General features: G+C 39.2%; 1 protein-coding gene across 2 annotated transcripts in view; it reads left to right on the plus strand.

Moving 5' to 3' along the window:
- The window catches only part of LOC126473675 (nucleoprotein TPR-like), a 398,029-nt gene that overhangs the window by 63,798 nt on the left and 310,929 nt on the right, over positions 1–23,302 (plus strand). For both annotated transcript variants that reach the window (XM_050100910.1, XM_050100911.1), the window contains exons 8-9: positions 11,629–12,003; positions 19,900–19,974. In XM_050100910.1, coding sequence (XP_049956867.1) covers positions 11,629–12,003; positions 19,900–19,974 — 450 coding nt within the window. The remainder of the gene's footprint in view (positions 1–11,628; positions 12,004–19,899; positions 19,975–23,302) is intronic.

Genomic DNA, 23,302 nt, shown 5'->3' on the forward strand with positions numbered 1-23,302 from the left:
TTCTACACGCATGCCAAGAAGTTGGTTCCAGTCTTTGTGGGGCATCAGGACCCCAGGCAATGGCAGTTGTGCCAGGTGGCCTTTGCTGTGGCTGGGTGGCACCTATGGGGAGAGCCCAGTGGCCACTCATTTCATCAGGCAGGTCTAGACACCTCAAATTGATAACTTATAACATTACTGCTTTCCATACTGTTGCTACCCCATGGGATGTGGGACAAGCCAGACATCTGGGAACGAAACAATTTATCCAGTACTTAGTACGCACTCGTACTGATGGAACTTTACTGGGACAAAACAGTTATTTTTTGTGCAACATACTGAAGACAAATCTGTAGAAGCTGTGTCTTTGCGAAAAATACAAAGTGGATTACTACTGATTAAAGCCTCCTTGTGCACAATCTATAGCTCTTCAGGCAAGTCTGGGTTAAATACTAATGACCATTGCCCCCATACAAAGCTTTGAATATGGTTCAAGGAATTACCTTGTACAGACCTCATCCTCCAGACAGACAAGGAGCTACAGGCTGATCTTGAACAGCAAGGTGTACATTTTGTTCAATGTGTTTAGAAAGGTTCCAAAGATAATCAAACACATACAGGTACCTTTATGTTAATGTTTGAAGGGAATGCCCTTCCAGAAAAAGATAATGTCACGTTATACAGATGTGAAGTAAAATTTTATGTACAACCAACCGTGAAGTGCTACTGATGCTTGTGCTTTGCTCATAGGTCACTTTGCTGCACGGTGGACCCAAAATGATGCAGCTGTGGATGATCAGTCCTCAAAAATAGTCCTTGTGAACAGCTAACTTTGTGTGTCAATTACACAGATCCTCCTCCTCCACATTCACACGTTTCTCCAGTCTTCAAGAAAGGAAAGAAAATACAGGAATATACTGAGGCACAAAAACAAAATGAACACCTAAATCATGTTGACATGATGACTAGTTAGGTGAAAATCCTAGCCATCACTTCGGCAACCTCAGTTTTTTTTTTTCAAACCATTTCGCCTACCACTCTTCTACCTTGTGCCTGTCCTGGCGGATCTTCAGGAATCATACACTGCACCTAGCTGCAGATGTAGGTTCCTCTTCCAGTGTCTACATGTGACAGAGGCCCGACAAGAGCCAACGACTGAAGAAATTGCTACCTATGGGTCTCAGGCCCCAGGGTTGCTCACTCTTCATCCGTCCTCACACTCTTCACAGTTAAGCCCTCACAAGCATTGCAGCCATCAAAGAATACGAAAAGAGAAGAAGAAGAATCAGGACAAGGCTACTCCAGTGTTCTTGGGGGCACCAGATTCCCCCTCACATTTGGATTCAGAACCAAAGCTCATAGATGTGGTTCCACCCCTACTGGTGGCATGCAGTGATAGTGAGGTATGACCTGTACTCCTAACCTCTACACACCTAACCTAGGTATCCATAACATCATCATTCATAGGAAGTATAATGGATATTACTATCGCTTGCTGGAACCACAACATGTTATTTCCTCCTCTTGTGCAATTTGTGTCGCTATACAACAACTCACTTCAGTGATGACCATTCTTCAACACTCTGTAGCTATTTTGCTTTGGTCAGAACTGTGGTAGCCTTGAAAAGGCATCATCTGATGAGCTGTACATTGGTTTGCATAGATGTTCTGTTAGTGGCTGCTGTTTCATACCATGTTGGAAGCAATAACAGTATTGGTATAAAGGACCTCATTGGTCACCATTGGTCACAACATGAAAAAGAAGTGGATGACAGAGAAGATATTACAATTGATGGAACAAAGAAGAATACTTAAAAATAGAGATGAAAGTGAGTATAAAAGATTACATGCAGAAATACGAAAAGAAACACGGCGAGCAAAAGAAGAATGGTACAAGGAACAATGCTCTGAAATTGAGAGTTATGAAACAAGACATGATAGTTTCAACTTACACAAAAAAGTTAAAGATTTAGCTGGAATTAATAAAAAGAAAAGTACAAGTTTATTGTTAGATAAAAATGACAAAATAATTCCTGATGTTAAAGGTAAACTGGACAGGTGGACAGAATATGTCAAAGAACTATTTGAAGATACAAGAAAAGATCAAAAATTTTATGATAACATGATCGGAGAACGAGGACCAAGCATATCGAAAGAAGAAATATTACATGTTATCAACAAATCAAAGACAGGAAAAGCCCCTGGACCGGATAAGATACCAAATGACATCCTGAAACTCATAGGAATAGACCATATAGATATATTTGTACAATTGTTTAATGATATTTATAATTCGGGAATTATTCCTAGGGATTGGTTGACATCTACCTTTGTTACATTACCCAAAAAGGCTAATGCCAAAACTTGTAATGATCACCGTACAATAAGCTTAATGAGTCACACCTTAAAGATATTTCTAAAAGTTATACACCAACGAATATACAAAAAAGTAGAAGAAGGTATAAGTGAAACACAATTCGGTTTTAGAAGTTCCCTCGGTACAAGAGAAGCATTGTTTGCTTTTAACATATTAGCGCAACGATGTATGGAGGTTAACCAGCCACTATATGTGTGCTTCCTGGATTATAATAAAGCATTTGACAAAGTTCGTCATGATCATCTCATAGAATTGTTAGAAAAGAAAACACTTGATAAGAAAGACATCCGCATTATATATAACCTCTACTACAATCAAACCGCAACCGTGAAGGTAGAAAATGAGTTATCGAATGATATAGAAATGAAATAGCTGGCATTAAAGTGAATGGGCTAAACATTAACAATGTTAGGTTTGCTGATGACACTGCACTACTAGCTGGAAACCTCAAAGATCTACAATTACTTCTTGACAAAGTCGCAGAAAAAAGTGAAGAATTTGGCTTGACTCTTAACGTAAGCAAGACTAAGTTCATGGTGATATCTAAAACACACCAACAAGAAAATCTTACAATCAATAGGGAAAGAGTCGATCAAGTACGTAAATTTAAATATCTCGGAACAATTGTAAATGAGGAGATTGAAAGCTCAGAAGAAATTAAATCGAGAATAGGACAGGCCAGAAGTATCTTTAATAAGATGAAAAATGCATTCTGTTCGAGAGACATTTGTTTAAACACAAAAATGAGGTTGCTAAGATGCTATGTATTCTCAAAATTATTATACGGAATGGAAGCGTGGACATTGAAAAAGAAGGACATGAACAGTTTAGAAGCTTTTGAAATGTGGGCATATAGAAGAATACTTAGAATTAGTTGGGTGTCGAGGATTACTAATCAAGATGTCCTAAGAAGAATGGGAAAGGAAAAAGAATTAATTAAAATTATTAAAGTAAGGAAGCTACAATATTTAGGCCATGTTATTAGGGGAGTAAATTACAAAATATTGCAAATAATACTAGAAGGGAAAATTTGTGGGAAGAGAACGAGGGGTAGAAGACGGACATCCTGGATTGACAATTTAAAAAATTGGTACAACTGTTCAACGTCAGAACTCCTTAGATCAGCCAAATCAAGTTCAGAAATTGCCATGATGACAGCCAACCTTCTTAGAGGAGACGGCACATGAAGAAGAAGAAGGTCACCATTTGCAGTGTTTATATACCGTCAGGCAGCCCACTTACTTAGACTGAGTTGACACCCAACATCTCCCTGCTCCCCCCCCCCCCCCCCCCCCCCCCCCCCCCCCCCGCCCCTCATTTTCTCCTACTTGGGTAAATGGGCACCGCCTCCTTCTTGAAGGGGCCTTAGAATTGATCAGCTTCTTGCAGACCATGATGTATATCTTTTTAGTAATGATAGTCCTACACACTTCAGTGCTGCCCATGGCACCTTTTCAGGTATTAACCTAACAATCTTTTCTCCCAGTCTCATGGGTGGCTCTGTTACATTGGTCACTACAGACAGTCTTTGTAACAGCGATCACTTTTTGGTGATCCTGTCACTTCCTTGCCATCGCCAGACAGACCAACTACCACGTTGGGTGCTTTGAAGAGCCATCTGGCAGTTGTGAGCCTCTGCTCTTACTTTCACCCCCCTTTATCAGATTTCATTGATGAGGTCGTGCAAGATGTGGAAATCCACAGTGTTGGAAGTGCTATCCCTTTTTCTACAGGTTGTCTTCATGATCGTCCAGTGCCGTGGGGAAGGAAAGACATTGCAATAGCTGTTAAGTTTTGCTGAAAAGCCCTCCAATGTTTCCAGTAACTTCCTTTGCAGGCCAGCTGTACCATTTTTAAGTGACATCTTACTAACGTTCTTGCCTTGTCTCCTGATATGGTCTTCGACTCTGGTTCCACTCTCAGTTGCATCTTACTGTTATTTAGTGGCCCTGTCCGCTCTGTCTTGTATCACATTTGACTTCCCTTCGCAGAGGCGACACAGTATCATCATTCCAATCCTTAAGCCAATATTCATTAACAGTTAACGGCCCATTAGCATCTCATATGTGCACTGTAAAATGTTTGAAAGGACCGTTGCCCACTGATTATGCTGGGTTCTCGAATCTCGGGATCCTTTTGTCCCCTTATCAGTGTGATTTCCTGGAGGGGACAATCTATGACTGCCCGTCTGGTTAGGTTGGAAACGGCAGTCCAAGAGGCTTTTTCTAAATGCCAACACCCTATTGCAATCTTATTTTGATCTAAGTAAGGCATATGACGCCGCCCGGTGTCATCACATTTTATTTATTCTCCATGACCAGGGCTTTCATGTAAATCTACATCTATATTCTGCAAACCACCATGAGGTGCCTGGTGGAAGGTACATTTCATTGTACCAGCTATAAGTGTTTCTTCCCATTCTGTTCATGTAGGTAGTGCGAGAAGAAAGATTGTTTGAATGCCTCTGTGCGTGCAGTAATTATTCTTATTTTATCCTTAAGATTCCTATGTCAGTGATGCGTAGGGGATTGCATTATATTCCTAGAGTCATCATTTAAAGCCGTTCTTGAAACTTTGTTAACCGGCTGTCTTGGGATAGTTTACTTCTGCCTTCAAGAGTCTTCCAGTTCAGTTCCTTTGCAGGTTAAACAAACTTATGATCATTTGCACTGCTCTTCTCTGTATATGTCCAATATCCCCTGTTAGTCCTATTTGGTATGGGTCTCACACGCTTGAGCTATATTCTAGAGTTTATTGTCCTCTGCAACAAATACACCACCTCCATTTCCCATTTGCCTATACTTTTGATATGCACTTGAATTTGGGTCAGGGATTTTCTCTGCCTCTTGATGACTGGGTGTTGTGTGCTGTCCTTAGGTTAGTTAGGTTTAAGTAGTTCTAAGTTCTAGGGGACTGATGACCATAGCTATTAAGTCCCATAGTGCTCAGAGCCATTTGAACCATTTTGCACTTGAATTTTCCTCAAAAATATCACCTGATTTCAACCAGCTTTGTGTACCTAGTAAATGTGAGCCTCACTGCCTTTTAACAAGGGCTTCAAACTATGGCACTGTGTTGCAAATGCTTTGGCAATTTACCATTAGGATTTTAATACTCTCACCTGTGGAAGGCATTTCTTTCAATCTTACACAGATACTCCTAGGTTCCTACAACTGTCATTATCTGGATTGGATGGGGAGTCGTGTAATCTTAAAAAACCTTGTACGCGCCCCACACGCAGTCAGCTACCTGAGTAGCAGCCTCTGATATGCAGTGTATACCTGATCCATGTAGGAGAGGGGGGGGGGGGGGGGGGGGGGGGAGGAGGCGGCTATGTTTCTCAGTCCTATGATCCAAGACCAGGAAGTTGCAGCCTAGCATGTCACAGAACCTTTGAAGTCTCTGGTTTAGTCCTTCCACTCAATTGAGAACCAAGGGCCCACAATCAGTTCTGGTGACAAAGCAGCAAACTGTGAGGTTCTTTGAAACTTCCAAGTGTTTGCTACTACTTTTTATTCAAAAGTTTTTATCCCACTGGTTGTTTTGGATTGGATAGTTATGTCACTCAACTTTCCAGGAGTCCAAGAGAATGGTGTCCCACTGGGCTCCGTGTTGAGTATTACACACTTGCTCATAGCCATCTACTAGTTGGAATGTGCCTACAGCCCTCTGCCAAGATCTCCACCTATTCACCTTAGGATGTTGTCATCATGTTTCCTTGCACACTTCCTTCGGTCGGTACCCAGTCAAGGAATTAGGACCTATTTATTTCAAGAGCATAGTGTCTCAGTCCTCCCCATGATCTTTAATCATGTTACTTTCAGTTCTTTGCAAATTTCTGGTCACTACTATATTTACAGTGTCAGTTCTAAAATGTGGATAAGACAAAATACACTTTTACATCTCCTGCTGACCAGGGGACACCATTATTTGCTGGGAACTTGTAGTGTTTACACGACAGAGGTGGTAGTCATTAACAAAGCTCTCCATTATATTAAACAAGCCTCCCTTGACTGTGTTTTAATATGTAGTGACTCAATAAGCAATCTCCAGGCAACTTACCAGTGTTACTCTTGTCACCCTGTGGTCTCGCTGTTCATGAACGTCTTGCTGAAACTAGTCATTCTGCCTGCTCTGTTGTCTTGCTATGGGTTTCAAGTCATGTGGGTGTCCCAGGGAATGAAGTGATCGATTATTTGAATAGAGACATGATTACTTGCCACTCCATTGGCTTTGACAATCCCAGGTGCAGATTTGCAGGTGCAAGTAAGGTCTTTGCTCACTCGGGGATGGAATAACATTTAGTGGCTTCTGCCCCCTGTGGTAAACTCCACATTATCCAGGCACTCAGCCCTCCTTTTCTAATGGTAGGGATACACCATTGTACAAGGGGCGTGCTGTAAGCAATGCAATACATTTTTCCTGTAGCCAATTTCGGTTGAAAAAAATGTGGAGTGTGTTTTGCTACATCATGGAATACTCCCACTTCAGCCACTACAGTTTCATGAAGTCCTGATAAGTGGGGGTGTTATACGTAACCTTCAGAGTGGTGTCTGTGTTTGGGGTGTGGTCCATGCAGAGAGCTGTCATTAAGTTTCTTTTGTCAGAAAACCTGGTTATCTTAGATACTCATAGGTGCTAGCAGAATGTCTACGGAGACCTGGCAGTGAACAAAAGCACGTTGAATCTTTGGATGAGTCGCCTGTCGTCATTTCCACAAAATCATGCAAACTTGTCCGATTTCCCAGTTGCTACCTTCAGGAAATTGAAGAAGCTAGTTTAATGTGCTTGTTCCCACAAAAATGCAAATGAACTACTTCTTCATAAGACAAGGCCTCACACACAAGTATGCGCACCTGAGAGGAACTCACAAAACTTCATTGAACTGTTCTTCCTCATCCACCGTACAGCCCAGATCTTGAATGTTCCGACTTCTACCTGTTTAGCCCAATGAAGGAGGCACACTGCAAGAAGCAGTATATGAATGATGGGGACGTTATTGATGCAGCGGGATATTGGCTCCAATGTTGAATAATAGAGTGGTACCATGTGGGCATTCAGGCTCTCCCAGTAAGGTGGCATAAGGCCATCACGTTGCACAGAGATATGTTAAAATAGATTTGTAGCTAAACAAGTGGGGAATAATATGGTGTACGAGGTGCATTCAAGTTCTAAGGCCTCCGATTTTTTTTCTCCGGACTGGAAAGAGAAAGAAACATGCGCATTGTTTTAAAATGAGCCCGCTTTCATTGTCATACGTCCCAGAGATGGCAGCACCGTACGGCAGATGGAATTTTACCGTCAGCGGTGAGAATGAGAACTGTTTCAAATACTTAAAATGGCGACGTTTTCCTTACTTGAACAGTGTGCAATCATTCGTTTTCTGAATTTGCGTGGTGTGAAACCAATTGAAATTCATCGACAGTTGAAGGAGACATGTGGTGATGGAGTTATGGATGTGTCGAAAGTGCGTTCGTGGGTGCGACAGTTTAATGAAGGCAGAACATCGTGTGACAACAAACCGGAACAACCTCGGGTTCGCACAAGCCGGTCTGACAACATGATTGAGAAAGTGGAGAGAATTGTTTTGGGGGATCGCCGAATGACTGTTGAACAGATCGCCTCCAGAGTTGGCATTTCTGTGGGTTCTGTGCACACAATCCTGCATGACGACCTGAAAATGCGAAATGTGTCATCCAGGTGGGTGCCACGAATGCTGACAGACGACCACATGGCTGCCCGTGTGGCATGTTGCCAAGCAATGTTGACACACAACGACAGCATGAATGGGACTTTCTTTTCGTCGGTTGTGACAATGGCTGAGACGTGGATGCCATTTTTCAATCCAGAAACAAAGCGCCAGTCAGCTCAATGGAAGCACACAGATCCACCGCCCCCAAAAAAATTTCGGGTAACCGCCAGTGCTGAAAAAATGATGGTGTCCATGTTCTTGGATAGCGAGGGCATAATCTTTACCCATTGTGTTCCAAAGGGCACTACGGTAACAGGTGCATCCTACGAAAATGTTTTGAAGAACAAATTCCTTCCTGCACTGCAACAAAAATGTCCGGGAAGGGCTGTGCGTGTGCTGTTTCACCAAGACAACGCACCCGCACATCGAGCTAACGTTACGCAACAGTTTCTTCGTGATAACAACTTTGAAGTGATTCCTCATGCTCCCTACTCACCTGACCTGGCTCCTGACTTTTGGCTTTTTCCAACAATGAAAGACACTCTCCGTGGCTGCACATTCACCAGCCGTGCTGCTATTGCCTCAGCGATTTTCCAGTGGTCAAAACAGACTCCTAAAGAATCCTTCGCTGCTGCCATGGAGTCATGGCGTCAGCGTTGTGAAAAATATGTACGTCTGCAGGGCGATTACGTCGAGAAGTAACTCCAGTTTCATTGATTTCGGGTGAGTAGTTAATTAGAAAAAAAATCGGAGGCCTTAGAACTTGAATGCACCTCGTATTGGAATCCCGAATAAAACCAACCTGCTTTCAGGAGGAGGGGTGGGGGGGATGGGGATGTGTTGCATTACTTATTTAATGCACCTTGTACCATTGTATTGACATTCCAACTGATGTCTATTACATTTTAGCCATTCCCTTTTACTTTTATGGACCTCTTGACTAAAAGGCATTCTTTATTCTGTAGATATCTTCACCCTTAATCGGGTTGGCAGGGGTCGTATGTGGGTGGGGTTTCTCTTGTCATGGCTGAGCTCTGAGAGACCACTTGTCTACTCTAATCTATGTACTGATTCAATCCATATACTTTTGTGTCTTTGTAAAGCATTTTTTTCAGCTCTAGCATCAGTATTAGCTTCAGTGCATCGCTTTTACCACTTGTTCACACTTTTCCCATCTGAACACATTCTTGGTGGATTTCAGTGTATTCAAATGAACAAACCTTTGACCTGAGGACTGATAACCTTGCTGCGTAGCCTCTTCCACCCCGACCCCAATCAGCCAAACAAGCAAGCAAGCAAGCAAGCAAGCAAGCAACCAACCAACCAACCAACCAACCAAACAACTTGCATTTTGTACCTCATCTTAAACCTCCAGCTATGACCCTCTCCACCTTCCACCCAGTCTTTCCTTAGTAGTTTGTCTTAACACATCTCTTGCAACTGTTATCCATCTGTCCTTCCTCCCATCCAACCCTCGGTAACTTTGTAGGAAATCCACTCCTCAGACCTGGCTCTGCCTTCCTTCCCAAAACCCTATCACAGGTACAGAACAGATAGCCATTCATGATCTGAAAATGGATCCTTACCTTATTATTTTCCTTCTGACCATTGCTTTACCACTGTGATGATGAATGACAGTGATTAGGTGTATAAGAATGTCTGCCACTAACTGTACTACTATCGCACAAGTCCACCATGAACCCCCAACTGCTCCCACTGAACAAGATGGTGCTGTGGTAAAGGCCTGGACTGGAACTGAGGAGGAGCAGTCATGCACATTTAGATTTTCTGTGTCTTCGTAAAAGATTTATGTAAGTATTCAGAATGTCAGTTTAAACAATTGTGGGGCTGATTTCCGTCTCAGTCCAAAGATGTGCTCACTAATACATTCATCTTTCTTCCTGCTCAAAACAGTAGGCTCATCCTAGAAACTTATCACCTGAGTCCATCTTCCTCCTCACACTTGCAATGCTCCATAGATCCATCTTAAACTTACACCCAAAGCTCCATAAACTCAGTTCTACTAGTCATCCTACTGGTTGTTCCATCCAGGCTGATTACAGTGCTCTCATAGCAATTTCAACAAAATGTTTACAGTCACCCCTCTTACAACCAACTACGCCTATATACTAGAGACCCCCAAGAGCATGGCCCATCCGAATGGTCTCACACTGTGCTAGAGAGCGTGCACGAAAACATTTTGCAAAGGATAGTGGAATTTGCTGTAGGTGACCGATGCTTCCTCATATAACAACACAAACTCTTAACACCAGAGTTGGGCAAAATTTATTTGAATAACAAATACAGATAAAAATTGTTTGTTATTGATGAATAAAAGCTATTTATTTAAAACGCTTTTCATTTATGCGAATAAAAACTTTAATTTGTCATCTGTGAATAAAAACCATTACAAGTTACAGATAAATTACAAGTCTGAGGAGACCCATCCCAATTTTAGCTGTGATTCTGGTCTGCACAGTCTGTGTAATCTCTCAGTTGATACAGGATGGATAATTGAGTGCCTTTCAGTTATAGCAACCCATAGAGTCCTTTCGACATAGTCTGAATTTGGTAGGGCGTTGTACTCGTTCTTCAGGTGTATTATAAATCAATTAATATTCTTCAATGTCTTCTCAGTTAAATAGTCTTCAAGTGGCTTCTTTCATTGATGTAAATGACTGTGTTAGTTGGTGGAAATTAAGTTATACCTTCCGTAATAGAAAATAGTCCAGTTTCTGCGTATATGTGTAGCAGGATTGTTTAGTCAGCCTAGTTAAAAAAGGACTGTCTTTTAAATTTGAAATAAGTCATTGTTGTGCAAGAATTACTTTCTCCTTTTCCCTAAGACAATGACACATTGTCATTAAATTTCTGTCGGCCACAGATACTATTTGACAACAATGCCACATAACATTGAAATATATCACTTAAATGTCAGTTAATCTCTTCAAACTGAACATAAGATCAATAACTTTTTATAACTTGGATGTCCACTTTAATATCAAACATACAGATTCTATTACTGGAGGTGAAGTTCTCTCAAATTTATTGTTTTGATATTACTTTTGAATTACCACCAGTATCAAATTCACACTCAAGCAATAAAATGAAATTGTTTAACTATATTGTTCAAATGTTGGATTTTTAAAATTTTGTTTGAGGTATTTTAGATTTGACTTCAGGGGGTAGCTTATATGTTCTCAGAAAAGGTACACAAAACACTCAGAAAAGGCCGCTCATTGTCCTAAACCAGCACTCGTCAATCCTGTTTACCAATTTTGTCTGTACATTGCTCACCTTCCTCTCCTGGAAGCAAAAGCTTGATCTGCATCACCAACCTATGTAATCTTTTATTCCAAAATGTTGTGAAAATTTGCATAGTTCACATGTTTTGCTTCAGGTTGTAAACAGTATTATTGCTGGTGCCATTCACAGTAGCCATAAATTCCTTCTTTTTTTTTTTTAAAGAGATTTGTAAATAAGAAACAACCGAATGTGTTATGATGCTGTTAACATTTATTACACTTTGTGTTTATTGACTTGTAAGTTAACTGTTTGTAATAGGACAACTCTTTTTTAGGAACTGGAAACCAGAACACCTCTTTTAAAGATGCAAATGAGTGACCTGACAGAAGCAGTTAAGCAGAATGCAGAAATGGAACTCAAATTTAAAGAAGTGTTGCTAGAACTAATGAGTTTGAGGAAGTCCATGACAAATATGAGGACTAACTTGAACCCAGATGATGACTTTGGTGAAACAGAAAAAAGTGAAATGCAGCAAGATACAGTGGATGTGGAAAAATCTGACAATTTCAGAGATGTTGCTGATATTGTTGATTATCTACGCACTAGACCACAATTAGTGTCTACAAAAGAGTTTATTTCAGAGACAACACCAAAAAGATTCTTTGGTTCTAACAGTACTGCTGATAATGAGAGGCTCTTTCCAAAATCAGTAAGTATGAGAAAGTACCACAAAGTTCATTTTAAATAATAGTAGTAATAATAATAATGTTTTGAGGGATGTACAAAAGTCAATAAAGTCTTGAAGGATGTACAGTTGTCACCCGCAATCGAGCATTGAAATAATTCAATTTCGAAAGTTGAAATATTTTCTGTACTGGGACTTGAACCCAGATTTCCCACTGTATGAGAGTGGTCGCCTTAACTGATTTGGCTATCCAAGCACACTTTCCTTCTGAGCTAAGTTCTAAACTTTATCACACTCTACAAAGTAATGTCCCTATCAATTTATATCACTTTGCTTGCAGTGTTGTATTCCCGAAAGAAGTATGGGCATTATTGTACATCAGCATTGGAGATGTCATAGCAGTCAAGTTTACAGACATGTGTGGTGCCTGTTCTGTCGGACATGTGTGACAGAACAGACCCCACACATTTGCAATAAATAATAACATAAATAAATAATAATCTCTCTCTCTCTCTCTCTCTCTCTCTCTCTCTCTGTGTGTGTGTGTGTGTGTGTGTGTGTCAAAGATTTACAACATTTTCATTCTTATTTATGTGCCTGGTGACCGTTCAACCTCTGAAGTACCAGGTAATAATAATTAAAGTTTGCACTTTGAATCGTCCAGTAGAAGAACTTATCAGTTAGATACATTTAAGTTGTGCTTGTTTGGGCCCAAAAAAGTGTAGGAATGAATTAAAAGAATATATGAATATACTAGTCATAGTAATACTTGGTGGTTGTTATTAAAGCTACTCACGTTTGTCCAATGTGGGCAGTAATTGTCGTACAGTACCAAAACGTGGTAGATGTAAATCTGGCACTGTACGCTGTTTGTCTGACAGTATGACATCCATGCTGTCATTCGACAAGCCATAATGTGAGTGAACAGCCCATGGCTATCAGAAAGAGAGATCATGCACTGTTAATGAAACTGTTTTATGTGAACAGCAGCAGTTACAATGTTGCACTGAGACTGTTGCCAACTAATAGGTCTGAGGAGAGGTTTGATCTCATTAAATGGTTTAAAGGAGATTGTAATGAAATTCGGAAACACGGGTGATCTTTGTGACACCCATTGGAAGTTACAGACGAGGTTGCTTTTGCTGCAACTGGCCATGCGTCATATCCCCTGGGTAGTGGTAGTACTTGTGTGGTGTCAAGAGAATTGTCCATCCTATGGTCAACAGTACAGAAAGTTGTGTGGTCTATTTTACATTGGTACCCATATAAGATGCAGACAGTGCAGCAAATGGAACCTCATGATCCATGGCAATGTTCTGAAATAGCTCTCCAGTTTCTGCCTCAGATTGAAACTGTTTATATGCTGTTTGATGATCTGTGTGCAATATTTGACATTCTTGCATTAATGTTTCAGTGACATCATCTGTTCCAGGTTAATACACATAACAACAAACAAGCTGTTTTGTTCTTAAAATATGCAATGAACTTCATGTAATGATGTCAAAACTTGTAATGGGAGAAGTAAAGGTAACACCATGTAAGATGATTTTGTTTAAGTTAATTTTTTGTTTTTTTCTGATGCAGTATGTGAAAGTGCAATTATTTGGAACAGTGAATGCTCATTTATGTATACCCATGAAATGAAACAAAAGAAATTCTTAAGTACAATGTTTGAAAAGTGTAAATGCAGTAAATATATATGACAAAAATTTTTAAGAACATGAAAATGTTTATATATCATGGACAGTGTGCTTAAAAACATTTTGCCTTCCTATGTTTCGTTATATAAGTTACATTACTCTCTGTGATCAGTCATCAGATGTAATCACCAAGATTCGCTTGTTAGACTGCCATTGGTACCTTCTTTCAAACAATTGTCAGTCCCGATGGAACCTTTCAGCCCATCTCCCCGAATGTTCACCCATACAAGACTTGAAAACATCTAGATTCAAGTGGAGTACATGAACTTTAGAGACATTCTGCTTCCCATTGCTGTGGAGTTCTTCAAAACGCCCACTACCACATCCCTGTAATTGTCCACCCTGTGATTCCCTAGGAAACCATTCACTACATCCCGGAATTTCTTCCAGGCCTTTCTTTGAACTGGTAGAATCTTGCTGATGAATGTGTCATCAAGAAGTAATTTTTTCATGTAGGGTCCACAAAAATTCTGCCCTTTATCTTACCCTCTGATAGTTTGAGTAACACATTCTGGAGTTACTTTATTCCATCTCATGTATCTAATGCTTTTACAAAGGCCAAGCTTAAAATGGGAGGGAGGTATTAGAATCTTTTCCTGTTTGACAAGGGATTCATGTATTTCTGACCTCTTTGTAAACCCATCAAAAACAAAATCATTTTGAAATCACAAATTACATCCCACTGTTGTTCAACATATTTCACCACCTGAAGGAGATGTTAGAACACTGGAGAGTAATCATTCTTTAGGTGTGTCGAATGAGCGATTGGAATTGGTGGATACTTGTCTCTGTTATGGAGGAGAACAGCTTTCAGGTTATTACAGGAACTATCAAAGAGGAATTGCCAGTCCTTTGGATCACAGTTAAATCCTATTTCCTTGCAAAAGGTGAGCATATTGTGGCAATAGCACAGTTTGTCTGTCAGAGTGATGTAGTGAGAAAGTTTCATGGTGATTCTGCTGGTTGGATATCTTGCAAATCTTTCCACTGCTTTAGTCTTGATGTTAGAATTTTTGAATTGGATTTTTTAGGTCCTAGATCCCTGATCAAGTCATTTAACTCATTTTTTATGGAGTAGTAAGGTGTTGCATCATCATCCTCTGAGAAGTCTATTACGTGATCAATTTCGCTATTTGATTCACTACTGCCGTCTTCACACTCCTTCAGTACTAGTGAGGGAGGAACAGGAAGCTCCTCACTGTGTGTAATGGGCCTAAGAGATGATGGCAAGTCTGGGTATGCAATAACATTGGTTTTCTTACCCCTCCTGTGATGAGACAAGTCAGCAACACGGAAATAGCAGTTGGAGAGGTGATATGTTGATTCTTGCCGAATTCTAGGTACACCAAATGTCATTTTTTTTCTGTTTTCTCCTCTATACCAGGCCTCGAGAGTGGTTCTGCAACACCCACACGCAAATGTGGTGCCCAGTTCTTGTCTAGGTCTCCTGAAGGGATACCAAAATAAGACCTGTATGCTGAATGGGACTTGTTAGCATCCTTTACTGTATGCTTTACTGCTTTCGATCCCATGAAGACACCACGTACATAACAAAAACAGTCTGGATGATGCTTAAAACAACGGGAAGTTGCTGTTAGTCATTAATAATGTGAATCTGAGACAGCTGTCATATTATTGAAATGTTTATCCATCTCATAGATAAAGTGTTCTTAGCTAATATAATTTTAACCAATTAATTTCATATAGTTGAGCATAAAAAGCAAAGAAGTTTAGTTTAGATGTGATGTGATTCGTTAAAAAACAAGCACAAAATTCACTTAAACAAGCAAAAGATTTTCTTATGGTACATAGTGGGTCATACAAATGCCCTTCATCTTACTGTAAATTATACAATGTTGTTTTAACAATATAAAATGAAAGAAGTTTAGTTTAGATGTGATGTGATTCGTTAAAAAACAAGCACAAAATTCACTTAAACAAGCAAAAGATTTTCTTATGGTACATAGTGGGCCATACAAATGCCCTTCATCTTACTGTAAATTATACAATGTTGTTTTAACAATATAAAATGAAAGAATTGTATGATGTGGCTATAATTAAAATGCAGCTACTCACAGAGATACAGTGTGGTCTGTATTTATCCTATGGCTGCAAAACTTGGTAGATATTCTAATGTGCAAAAAAATAAAAAAATAAAAAAAATATAAATAAATAAATAAATAAATTATGCTGGAAGAAATTTAGCTCCAAATTTTACCACCAGGTGCAAACCTGGCACTGTTGAATGCAAGAAAGACATATAGAAATGTTTCCACATATAATGGAGTAGGAATGGGATGCAGGCAAAAAAATGCCAAACAACTGAGAGAAGCATAATATTGATTTTACTATTAACTACACGGTTTGTTCAATATATGCACTGGAGACATCGACAACGTGCTTTAAGTGGCAGATTTGCACCTGGTGGCCTAAACTGGAACTAATTTTTTTTCCATTGTAAGTCAGTTCTGTATTAATGCATTATCATATCTATCTGCAGCCCACACCGGACCTCTGTCAGTAGCTTTATTTTAATTACAGAATAAGAGGGAAAGATGTGTTCCACTTATGCATTATGATTAGTATGTTCAAATATTCCTGTAATTCATTCATACAGTTTGACCCAAACGAGCACAACTTAAATGTATTTAATTCATAAGTTCTTCTACTGCATGATTAAAATTGTGGACTTTCCCCATATCTCAAACTCAATATCGATGGTTTCCGTCATTGTACTTCTTCTTTGTTGCATTTAGAATAGAATCCATATATTGTTCTTTTTTACATTTTATGTTAGCTGTCATATATATTGTCATGTAACCACAGTGATGTCCACATCCGAAAACAGGGCTGTGAGTGAAGTACAACACAGCACTGGGAGCATGTGTTTTTTTTTAGGCACACTATTGTATTGCCAGAACAGAATTATCTCGTGGGTGGAGAGTATTGCTGTTTACACAAACGTCAAGTATTCCAGAATATGCAAACATTACAAATGTAAGAAATTTTGAGAACCTCTTAGAAATGGTAAATACTAAATAACAAATATTACTAGTGACAATATTATGAAGGAAAGTTGCTACTCACCATATAGTGGAGATGCTGAGTCGCAGAGAGGCACAACAAAAAGACGCACATTTAAAGCTTTCGGCCATTAAGGCGTTCATCAACAATAGATCACACACACACACACACACACACACACACACACACACACACACGCGCGACTGCAGTCTCAGGCAACAGAAACGTTGCTCTGTGTGTGTGTGTGTGTGTGTGTGTGTGTGTGTGTGTGTGTGTGTATGTGTGGGGGGGGGGGGGGGTATTGTTGACGAAGGCCTTAATAGCTGAAAGCTTTAATTATGAGAGCCTTTTTTTTCTGCAATTCAGCTTCTCCACTGTATGGTGAATAGCAACTTTCCTTCATAATATTGTTACATTCCATCCTGGATTTTCCATTGTTTGAAATATTGCTAGTGATCGGATGTGAACTGGCAACTTCCGCAGCATGCCGGCCAGTGACACTAAATGCAACTACTCATTTTGTGCAGCACAGCTAGCAACTGTTGTCCTTTTACACCTTTCGTAGATCTATTCTGATTTCTTGTCTGACAGATTGTGCAGTGTTATGCTTCAGTTCCAGCCAACAATCTTGGATGTTCACTGAGTGTGATTTTGCTTTTTCCTTTCATTTGCTTACTCTTGAATTAGTACTGCTCACCTTGTTTTTCAGTTATGCATTAATTTACAGTGCCTGAGGAAAGACAACAAACAGTGATGTTAATAACTACACTATTGTGGTCTGCCAAAGAGATGAAATCTGATATTTTCAAAACACCATAGAGTGGTAAATATTTCATACTCTCAGCGGCTAAGTACCATTTCCTGTTTACTATCTGATTTTTATTTATCTGTCAACTTCACATAGTTGAAATTTCAGAGAATTCATAAAGTTCTGGGTGGTGCAATGCCGATGATTTAAATAAACTGTTCTTAACGCTGTGAAAAGGATTGTACTGTTCTTCATTCCAATTCCATGGATCATCATTCTTCAGTAGCTTCTTTAATAGTGGATTAGGAAGACACTGATCTCCTGTAAGCCTTTGATAGAACCTGCACAGTGCTATAAAAGCTTTCAGTTGCTTTTTTACAAGTTGGAGACACACATTCTCCAATGGCTATTAATTTTACTGGATCTGGGTTGATTAAATAGAATGAAATTAAACCCTCCAGTTCTGATTTTTTTCCATGCATACTCAATTTTATTTTACTTTATAGTGACTTCTGAATTCTGAATAATTGTTAGCATATCATTCAGTATCTCAAGCTGCACCTCCCATGCGACAGTACTGATTAAAATACCTCCAATATAAATTGTTAGCTTTTCCAACATTTTATCTCCCGGTATCTGATCTAAGACAAATACAAATGGTGATGCTGAAATATTTGAACAAAGTGGCATGACCTTGAATTAGTAACGTCTTCCATTAAATAAAAATGCTGTATCTTTGTGCCTTCTTCCGTCTTATTTCAGCTACCAGTAACAGTTAGCTGCACACAAATTCATTAGACACTGCACAACTTTGGATGCTTACAGTGGTTCTTCTAGGTTCTCTGGTTGGTGAGGTTGCAGCAGAATAATTCTGTTAACTACATCTGCACCAATCTCAACTCTTTACAGTTGCATCTTTCTTGCTCATGATGTGTAGCAGCTTTACAATAAGTACTGTAACATCTTTCACTTACATCATAATCGACCTTTTTTTTATTTCTCCTTTTACTGCCAATGGGTTAAATGAAGGTATTGGATGTTTTTCTGACAAAAATTAGCACCTAGCAAAAAATTCTTCATCTGTGTGAAACCACATGAATTCCTACCTATGTCAGGGTCTAGTTCACACACACACACACACACACACACACACACACACGCACGGTGAGCTTATACAAAAGTGGATAATTACTTAAATGTAATGTCCACCTCTGGAGTCTTTGTACAGTTTTGCCAGATCAGTAATAGTGTGTAATTTTGTTCTATAAAAATAGAAATGAAAATAGTCAATGCCATAAATTATCAGAAGAACTTCCTTTCATATTTGTGAATAGCCTCTCTAGCCAGATACAGAATCTGTAAGCCCTTGTAATCCATTGAGTGCTATGTTCAACTGCCTGTTGATAGTTGGAAGTAGGCGTCAGCTAAATAAGTCTTGGAGAAAAAACTTCCCCCAGTTTTGTCATCAAGTAGGCTGGAAATGGAGTTGGCTAAGTCTCATATCTTATTGAGAATTAACATTTGACCTGTGTAACACAGAAAATTAATTCTTCAAATCTAGGTAAGTCTACTTTTACATTTCCCTTCAATGCAAATGTTTTTAGTCTAGTAAGATAAAATTGGGAATACTACTGATGTGTACTATTTAGACAATTGGTTTATCATATCCTTAATTTGATAACTGAAACTTGTGCACACTTCCAATCCAAACAGAATTTCTGTTGTGGACGACACTACTTTGAAAATGACAAATATTGTCCAGGTTTTTAAAAAGAAAGATCTAATTTTACTTGATTTTCAATAAGAAACTTGTCAATAGTAGATTAAAAAGGTATTTGTAGATTTGACGAGGTTTGGAGAATAACTCAGCCGTGTGTTTGTTTTCATGTTTAAAAGAAAATGGCTGTGTTTGTATGTAACGAAAATCAGTGACCTGTCCTGATGAGACAGAAGGAAATATGGGCTTGTATATTATTTTCGTTATGGGTCCAGTATTGGAAAGGCAGAATAGTCTGGTGGTTAAGACACTGGATTCTCATTTGGGAGTTGTATTGAAGTTCTTGTTAGGCCACACAAATTTTTTTTCTATGCCTTCCATAAACTGCTTAATGCAGATGAACTACAATTCAGATGAAATGAAATGAAGGACTGTAAGCAATCATAAATGCCAAATGGTGGCAGTTGTGATTGGCTTTTGATGTGCATCCATAATCGCACCAGTAAGAGTCTAGTGCCATATGTTCTGATGTCAGTACCTGGAGGCATCATTGTTGTGTGTAAATTGATGTCTCACATCAGTTTAGTAACAAAGTTTAAAGATAATATTGTGATTCCGTTTTTGTTGATGAAAACTGTAGTATTAATTTATGATTGTCTGCCTGTATTGTGTTGGTATGTAATGTAGCATACCATTGAGTGCCTTAACTTTTTGAAAATTTCTTTTTATAGTCTTTCGATGAGGGCAGCCTAGCAAGAAATAAAATGTCCTTTGAAGAAGCAGAGATTTCTGGAGTTACACAACAAGTAAGTGAGGTTACATTAAAGATAATAGGAATTCATATTTATAGTTGTACTGATTACAGTAGTATTGTTGCTACAAAATAGAGCTTCAAAAACTCACACCAACAGGAAGTAATCAATAGAACAATAAAGCATAGTTAAAACAGGCAAAACATCTACACACACCCCACCAGACTTTCCGGGTGCAGGAAACTGCTGATGCTTGGAATGTGTGAATCAGTAGTATTCCTCTTGTATTTATTATTTATGATAGTGTTTCTGAAAATGGTCTTGTTTGTTACTTTCAAAAGTCTTTTATTGTATGTGAAAGGGGTTAGAACAATGAAATCATTATTTTATTTGCTTAACTTGTTCAGTTGACAGAAAGGTTTTCTGCATGTGGCACCACCTCGTAATGTAGATCCAGAAGAAGGCCACTGCAACAGTGGCCGAAATGTTTCTCTACTATAGTTTTGTACACTGTGATGCCGTACCATACTCAGAAAACTTTTATGTTAACTTACTCTGGCCTTAGAAGCTTACACAATTGCATTAACCTGTTTAGATTAGAACAGTCAGACCATCTCTTACATTGGATGAAGATAGTCTCTCTTTCTAATGTTTTTAATGTCTATAATGCCGCATCAACTTTCAGCTAAAGCAGGCTATTTCAAACGTGCACTTGCAGTGTATGTGGCACACAGACTGTGGAGGCTGCCCACCAGACAACTTGGACTTGTTGGAAAGTTTGTCATATACTGTCCAAATTTTGTGCTGTGCCACCAGCTCAGTTGCCTTTTAAAATGTGAGAAAGGAGCAAATGGCAACTATGGCGACATCTATTGCTATTGTGTAGTATCTTTTTTACCAAAGTCAGTTTTCTGTATGTTCTTTGTATGGTAGGAAGTCTTACTATTTACTAAAATGAAAGGAGAAAAATAGTTGTAATTTATTGATCACATATGGGAAGCTGACTTAGCCATTATGGATATAACGAGACCTTTAAATAATCTAAACATGTTATTACAGGGAATGAATGTGGCCCACTCAGATAGCTGCACACATTAGCACGCTGTTTCTAGGATTCAGAGAAGTGTGCTGGCCCCATATTGAATCTACCCTGTAGACTGAGAAGGACTTGTGTGTTGATAAGCTGGATGTGGTTTTTAGTTCGTTTCCCCACATCTGAGTAGGTGAATACTAGGCTGGCATACACATCCCGCCTCATTACATGATTTACTAACATTTAGAAAACATTTGCACACTTTTGCAAGGGATAGAACTAGACATAGACAATTGGAGTACACAAATTCCATCCTGTGGAACAAAGGGGTGGTGAGAGGGAGGGCATCTGGTCACCCTCTACCACTAACACCACCAATTCCAAAAACGAACATGCCAACCTTGTGAAAATAGGGATCATCATCATCAGTTATCTGCTATATTAGCAGGTCCTTTGCCTCTCCATTTTCTGCGATCCATTGCTTCCTTCTTAAGGCTGCTGTGTGTTGTACCGTCCATCATGTCATCCAGTATCTGGAATCTCTTCCTTCCTCGCTTCCTTTTCCCTTCTACATAACCTTCTAAAACTGTTTTTATCAGTCCGTCATTCTTTCTTAATATATGCCCAATCCAATTTCTTTTTCTTCTCTTTATTACATCTAGTAACTGTCTTTTCTCTCCCACTCTTCTCAGTACCTCTTCATTTTTTACTCTGTCCATCCAACTTATTCTTTCCATCTTCCGCCATGTCCAGATCTCAAAAGCCTCCAGCATTTCTCTGTCTTTTTTCCTCATAGTCCATGTTTCAGCGCCATATAAAAGAACACTCCATACAAGACATTTTATGAGTCTCTTTCTGAGTTCTCTGTCCAGACTGCTGCAGAAGATTCTCCTTTTCTTATAAAACACCTCTTTTGCCATTGCTATTCTTGTTTTGATTTCTGTGGTGCACTTCCAGTCGGTGTCTAGCCTGCTTCCAAGATACTTAAAATTTTGCACCTGTTCTAGTGTTTCTCCATTCAGCATAATTTTTATTTCCTTATTTCCTCCTAGTGCCAATACTTCTGTTTTATTTGTGTTAATTTCCATTCCATATTTTTTTTCCGTTAGTTGCAATGGTGTGCACCAAATCCTGTAACTCTTTTTCCCCTGTTGCTAGAAGGACAATGTCATCAGCAAATCTCAAACACCCTACTCTTCTTCCTCCAATTTCTACTCCTTTGTCATCTAATGAACATTAGTCAATCATATTTTCCAAGTAGAGGTTGAAAAGAGTAGGTGATAAACAGCATCCTTGTCTTACTCCTTTTCCTACTCTGATCCAGTTTGTACTTTCTCCTCTCACTTTAACTGAAACTTTTTGATTAAGATATTATGAGTTAAGTCTTCTGGTTTTCCAGTCCACTCTCTTTTCCCTCATTATAGTCGCCCGCTTGTCCCAAACCACATTGTCAAATTCCTTTTCTAGATCGATGAAGCACATATACAGGTCTCTTCCTCTTTCAATGAACCTTTCTCCCAAGATTCGTAGGAGCCCTATTGCATCTCTGGTGCCCGTATTCCGTCTAAAGCCAAACTGCTCCTCGCCAAGATTCTCCTCCATTACTTTTTCAAGTCTTTTATTAATTATTCTTAACATCACTTTGGCTGCATGTGAAATGAGGCTGATTGTCCTGTGCTCGCTGCATTTCTTGGTTTCTTGTTTTTTCGGTAATGGAATCATTACTGTTGTCAGAAAGTCCTCAGGCCATTCACCACTGTCATATATTTTATTACATAGCCTCAATATTTCTCTATTTCCATCGTGGTTCAAGCATTTTAGTATTTCTCCCGGTATCGTATCTGTACCTACCGCTTTGCCATTTTTCATTGCAGCTATGGCAGACTTTACTTCTTCCATTATGATGGTCTGTCCTTTCTCGTCATCACTTACACTGTTGTGTGATTCAAGTTCCAGAGTTTCTGGTTTGCTATTTGTGTCATATAGCTCTTTTATATATTCTTCCCATCTCTGCAGGACATTGTCACGATCTTTGTACACTACCTCTTCGTCTTTACTCAAAATTTCCATAGTGGCACTTCCTGCTCTGTTTTGTTCCTATGTCATAGTATTGACTCTGTTGTATAGTAAGTCGTATCTTCCCTTCCTGTCCAGTTCTTCAATTTCATCACATTCGTCTTTTAGCCATTTTTTCCTAGCCTGCTCGAGGGATTTTCATCAAATAGGGATAGAGGACAGGGAAAAGAAGACTTAAGGAATGGATGTGCCGATCATTAACATGCGTGATACGTGGGGAAAGGAAGGAATTGTTTTATTTTGTATCTAAATTTGGTGGTTTTTCTTACCAGA

Source organism: Schistocerca serialis, chromosome 4, assembly GCF_023864345.2.
Source record: "Schistocerca serialis cubense isolate TAMUIC-IGC-003099 chromosome 4, iqSchSeri2.2, whole genome shotgun sequence".
Taxonomy (NCBI): domain Eukaryota; kingdom Metazoa; phylum Arthropoda; class Insecta; order Orthoptera; family Acrididae; genus Schistocerca; species Schistocerca serialis.